The sequence below is a fragment of the Coloeus monedula genome (assembly GCF_965178545.1).
Source record: "Coloeus monedula genome assembly, chromosome: 11".
NCBI classification, from domain to species: domain Eukaryota; kingdom Metazoa; phylum Chordata; class Aves; order Passeriformes; family Corvidae; genus Coloeus; species Coloeus monedula.
Window position 1 is genome coordinate 19,938,990 of NC_138791.1, and position 6,274 is coordinate 19,945,263.

The window sequence follows — 6,274 nt, forward strand, 5'->3', positions numbered from 1 at the left end:
TCTGCCAAGAGCACACCTGATGCTCGAGGTTAGTCCTTTTTATCCCATTTTTAACTGTTCTCTATGCATATTCAAACTTTTCCAGGAGCTGTTCTGCATGGCCACTCCCTGGTCCCGCCTTTTTAGAGCATGCGTATTCTTCTGCCTTGCGGTTTTATTTCTTTTGATTCTTGGGCCTGGGCTCGCTAGGTAAGAGTCGATGGTAGGGTGGATCTCTCAATTCTCCAGACAGTCAGGGCTGATCGCAGCTTTTGCCTCTTTGCCCCCCGGGCAGAGCGGTGATAGCGGCTCTCGGACCCTCCTGGCCGCCCGTTCTCCGGGCGGAGCAGCCTTTGGGCCCTTTTGTTCTCTGGACAAAGCGTTGATCAGCAGCTCCTCGGGGCTCATCCTCTGCTCGCTTGGAGGTTCTCTTACTTACTCACACTTGCTAACATTCTTGGAAAAAGAAAGAAAACTACATCCACACAGCAAAAGCATTTCTAACATTATATAATATCTACTTTAATACTTGCGAGAAGCCAATATTACAATATACATTTATAACAGTTATGAAGCACTGATGCCACAAGTTTAAATTGATGGAAGTCTTCCCTAAAATTACACAGGCCAGATACTAGGAGACACTGACCTCCAGAAGTGCCTCTTCCATACCTCCCCTTCTCTTACACCTCAGTGCAATAAACAACCCTTTCAATTATCCAATAAACAGTACTCTCAATATTTTCCCATCAATTCCCTATCTGCATTATCCCCCATAAATACAGATTACACTATCCAAACTCACCTGCAGCTCTCCTGCTGTTGCTCAGCTCCTTCTCTCAGGCAGGAGAAAGGGAACAAAAAATGCAGCAACTCTTTCTATTTCCTAAACGTTGCAGAAAGAGGAATCAGAAAAGCCACATCAATAACCATCCCAAAGAAAAAGAGACACAACCAACACCGTCGTAAAGGAGCACAGAGCACACTCCCAAAACGTTTAACTCCCAGCTCTGAGCGGGGGGCTTATTTGTGGGTGTGCTAATTGACTTCCAAATTGAAACACATGGTGCATGCAAAGCAGGTGAACTGATGCTAACAGCTTCCTTAACCACAAACCCAAAACACCTGAGCCAGGGGGTCAGTACAAAAGCTAATGCAACCCCCAGGATGGGAACATAAGCCTGGCTTTGTTTTCCCAAGACACGGGGCAGTTTCCAGCTCAGAAGGAGATCGCATTAGATGCTGTAGAAGAACGTCATACATTGCACTGGCAGGACCTCCCTGAGCCAGGTTTAGATGAGAGACTGGGAATAAATTCTTGGTTTTGAGGGTGGGCAGGCCCCGGCACAGGGTGCCCAGAGCAGCTGGGGCTGCCCCTGGATCCCTGGCAGTGCCCAAGGCCAGGCTGGACACTGGGGCTTGGAGCAGCCTGGGACAGTGGAAGGTGTCCCTGCCCATGGCAGGGGGGACACTGGATGGGCTTGAATGTCCCTTCTAACCCAAACTGGTCTGTGATCCCAAGCCAGAACTTGTTTCCATGGATTTGTGTCTTCCATCATCCAGAACACTGATTTGGCTGGATTATGTCCTGCCAAAAGCCATGGCCATGGCTTTTCCCATCCCCAGGACAGGAGCGTGTGGTGCTGCCTCCCCTGCCTGAGGGCTCAGGTTCCCATCTGCATCATCAAACATTAATTTGTTTAAAAAAAAAAAAAAAAAGATAAACAAAAGCAAACCCGAATACCTTCAAAACAAGCAAGGATTGACAGCCACGTGAAGAATTAAAACAACTCAACTCCGTGGTTTGCGATTAATACTGACAGCTGGTGCGAGCACTTCACACATCGCATGAAACCACACCGGGATTGGGAGGAGCAGCCCCGGGTAGGGAGGGAGGGACTCGAGGCGGTCACACTGCATTCCCCCATACCCTGCCAAGGGCAGCCGCATCCTCCGAGCGGAGCGGGAGCGGGGCCGGGGCGGAGCCGGGGACGGCCCGGGCGGGAGCGGGAGCGGAGAGGGGCCGGGAGGGACAGGGGAGGGGCCGGGAGGGACCGGGGAGGGGCCGGGAGGAGCCGGGGAGGGGCCGGGGAGGGGCCGGGAGGGGCCGGGGAGGACCGGGAGGGGTCGGGGAGGACCGGGAGGGGTCGCTCAGAGCGCCCGCCCCGCTGAGGGAGGGCTCGCGCAACGTAGCGCCCGCGCCCTCGCGGCGCTGTCAGTCACTGCCCCCGCCCAATCAGCGAGCGGCGCCGGCCCCGCGCAGCCAATGGGCGCAGGGCCGCGGCGCGGGGGGCGGGCCCAGGCATGGCGGAGCTGAGCGGCGGCAGCGAGCCCGTGGCCGTGGCGCTGTGGCCGCCCGGGGAGGCCCCGCCGGCCTTCCAGGTACCGGGGAGACCGGGGAGGAGAGGGGAGCACGGACACTTTCCACTGCAGGCCCGTCCGACCGGGCCTTGGGCACCGCCAGCCATGGGGCAGCCACAGCTTCTCCGGGCAGCCTGTGCCAGGGCCTCCCCATCCTCGCAGAGAAGAATTTCTCCCTAATATCTAATGTAAACCTGCTCTCTTTTAGTTTGGGTCCGTTCCCCCTTGCCCTGTCACTCCAGCATGCCTAGGAATTTTCTTCAGTGGTATTAGTCTTTACAAAACACATTGAAAAAGCTTCCAAAAAGCCTGGGGAAAAAATAAAGATGTGACCCCTATAGACCCAGATATCCCGGAATTACGTGGTGTGCTCGTATTTTACCGAAACGGGAAAGGTTGTGGTCGTTGAGGAACATTAAACTGGGTTTTGAGTAAAGCCGAGTGACTGAGAAGCTGTTTATAAAAAAAGAAACTTGCGAATGCACTGTCATCTTTCACAACACCCAGAACTTGCCAGGTACAAGCTGCTGTGAAATGTAATATTTAGTGATAGCACATCCTTCCGGCTTCTAAATAAAGCTGAATGCTGAGAAAGGAATGAAAATATACCCGAGGCTGTTTATATATCTTGGTTTTCAAATGTTGCAGTTTCTATCAGGTTTTGTTTTGTAATAGTCCGTGGTTCTAAAACCATTCACCTGCTGGGGGCATCAGTGTAATTTTGAGAACCTGATTTTCTAGCGGAACTAGGAGGAAGTTTGGATGCAACTTGAATCGTCATTTTTAACATAAATGTGTATTTGAAATCCTGTGGCTTAGAATAGCTATAGATTAAGCTCAGGAGTAACTTACTGAGAATTTTGAAGTCTGGGGAGATTACTTTAACAATACCTTGAAAATTCTGCAAATAAATATATCCATAAATAAATTATCTTTGGTATCTCTATAAATGAAAGCCATACATAGTAGAGCTAATTAGCTGATTTTTTTCTGCCAAGCATTTTTTGTGTCTGGGGGGCTATTTTGAGAAATTCAGACACTAACAAGACTATCAGTTGTTTTTTGGTCTATACGAAATACCTGATTTGTGTTCTTTTAAACACTTCAGACAAGTTTGAGTTGGAAGTTTACAGAAAAATGAAGCATTCACGATTTGAGTTTTGGGATCAGTCATTGGCAGATACAAACTTTAAAAGCTCTGGTTTTGAGCACTGACAATACCAAGGCTTTGACCTCTGTTCTCTCTGCAGTACAGCCCCGACAGCGTGGCCGGAGCAGACGGAGAGATCGACCCCACTGAAATCACCTTCCCGGGCTGTTCCTGCCGCAGCAGCTCCTGCGTGGCTCCCGAGTGCCCCTGTCTGTGCCGCGGGGAGAACTACAGCAGCAGCCTGTGCCTCAGGCTGCCGGAGCAGCAGGAGCAGCACTTCTCCAGGCCTGTGTTTGAGTGCAACAGCCTGTGCCAGTGTGGGGACGGGTGCCAGAACAGGCTGGTGCAGCGGGGGCTGCAGCTGCGGCTGCAGGTGTTCCGCACCGAGAGGAAGGGCTGGGGAGTGCGCGCGCTGGAGCCCGTCCCCAGGGGCAGGTTTGTGTGTGAGTATGCTGGGGAGGTTCTGGGCTTTGCTGAGGCTCACAGAAGAATCCAGGCCCAGACAGCACAGGACCCAAACTACATCATAGCAGTGAGGGAGCACCTGCACGACGGGCGGGTCATGGAGACCTTTGTGGATCCCACGCACATCGGGAACGTGGGCAGGTTCCTGAACCACTCCTGTGAACCCAATCTGTTTATGGTGCCAGTGAGAGTTGACTCCATGGTGCCCAGACTGGCGCTTTTTGCAGCCGCTGATATTTCTGCTGGAGAGGAACTTTCATATGATTACTCTGGAAGATTCCATAATTTACCAGGAACTAGCAGAGAACACAAACCCCTGGAGGAAGAGAACAGGCTGAGAAAACCTTGCTACTGTGGTTCCCGCACGTGTGCTTCCTTCTTGCCTTGGGACAGCTCCCTCTTTTCCACACCGGCGAGTTCTCCATAGCCTTTCAGCCTTAAACACACCTAAAAAGTATTATTTCCTCTAGTAGTTAAGTAAAACTCTTTGTGTTCAACAAGGAAGCACGTGTGGGTTTGAGTAGCAGCAAAGATACCAGGTTTCAAGAATTTCATGGAAAAACCTTTTCAAGGATTTTCCAAGGTGCATAGTACAAGGGATTATTGGAGCTTCAGGATGTTCCAAAATCAGGGACTAGGCCAGGCCTGGTGTTTTTGTCTTCTTGTCCTCTGACAGCTTGCTGTATGTTAAAGCAGCTCTCTTGGTTTGTACCCTTCAGAAAGAATTTGTACCTTTAGCACTTGTACATGGACAGGACATGTGATAACAGCAAGAAAAGTCACTGACAATGGCACAAGAAAATGACACCATGAATCGTGACACTTGCAAGGAAGGCATTAGGTTTCTTAAAATCCATTAAATTATTGTTTTCAAATTACTTGCTGTAATTTCTTTTTCTTTCACAAAGCATAGTAACTACTTATTATTGATGTAAAAGGAAAGAGTAGCTTTAATACTTTGTGTGTCCCATGTAGCTGCATGCCCACAGCAGACTGTGACTGACTGGCTATTTCACTCCCATTTAGCTTTGTGGAAGTGGTGCAGGACTGCAGTCTCTGAGGAGCACAACATCCCATCTTTTTAATCACCTCAGCCTCGAGGCTGCTCTGATCAGATCTCTGCAATCACAGCAAGCAACACATCTGTTACTCCCCAGCACTGTCAGTACATGCTCAGGAAGCAAATCCAGCCCCTGCAGCATGAAGCAGGATGATGCCGACAGTTGACTGAAAGTAGAAATACAGAAGTACATCTGAACAACAACAGATTTGTGTTTTTGTGTTGAACAGCTGACAGATGCACGAGGGTTCTTTCAGCTGCTAACTGATCCATGTTTTCACTACTCCAGGGCCAGGCAGCATTAAGCAAGGCCTGGCCTTTCCCAGCACAGGGAGCAAGTCCTTGCATCTTCTTTGCATTGTCCTTGTCCAGCTCTAACAGCTGTGCAGGGCTTTGTGAGCACCTCCTTCCACCAGGGATGCAATGCCAGATGGGCACATTCTGTAACTGCACGTTCCTTCACTTCCTTGCTGCAAAGATCAAATTAAGGCAGCTTCACACAGGCTGGTTTTGATATTTAAGATGGATAAACTGCAATGCAGCTTTTTATTCATGTCACATTGTGCCATCAGCAGCACAAACCCTCAGTTATTTGCTCTGGACAGTTTGATCTTTACCTGTTTCCATACCCTTTGACATAACACAAGGGAGTACATCTCGTGGGGATCAGCTGTTCTGCAGGCTATCAGTAACTTCATTTTTAAATTAAAGACAACTTTGATTTGGACCTGAAAGATTGGTGCCAATGAAGGACTGAGCTGTCACTCCCAGCTCAGTGTGCTCTTTCACAAGGAATCCAGGCAACCAGCTAAAAACTGGGAGCTCTCTGTAATCCTCTCTACTCTAAAAGAGCAGAAATGATTATCAGTATTTCAATATTCATTGGGAGATTTACTTTCCTATTGAAATAGGATCAGATTGACTCAAGGATGCAGCTCTGAGCAAACTGAAGGTCCCCTGCTCTGGGGAGGGCTTTTTGGAACAAGATGAACTTTAAGGTCCCTTACAACCCAAACCTCTCTCTGATTAACCTGATACTGACCAGGGATAAAGGACATTTTGCTATTTGCTAAACAAAATCCTACTTGGTGTTTACCTTTGCTTCCTTGATAAGATGCAGTTTAGCCTCTCCCATTTAAGTGCCTTCCTGCTGCTGTTGGGGTTTACACACTGCTGTGGGTTCATATGAAGATAAACATTACCACATGATTCCTCTTAGGGTTAATCATTAAGTGTCATTTCTGTCAGTGCAGAAACCT

At 49.2% G+C, this 6,274-nt stretch overlaps 1 protein-coding gene across 1 annotated transcript; it reads left to right on the forward strand.

Moving 5' to 3' along the window:
- Positions 1 to 2,280: 2,280 nt before the first annotated feature.
- Positions 2,281 to 4,783, forward strand: LOC309576956 (histone-lysine N-methyltransferase SETMAR). Its single transcript, XM_082288561.1, has 2 exons — positions 2,281 to 2,361; positions 3,591 to 4,783. The coding sequence occupies exons 1-2, from the start codon at positions 2,284 to 2,286 to the stop codon at positions 4,380 to 4,382; spliced, it is 870 nt and encodes a 289-aa protein (XP_082144687.1). The 5' UTR covers positions 2,281 to 2,283; the 3' UTR covers positions 4,383 to 4,783.
- The last annotated feature ends 1,491 nt before the right edge of the window (positions 4,784 to 6,274 follow it).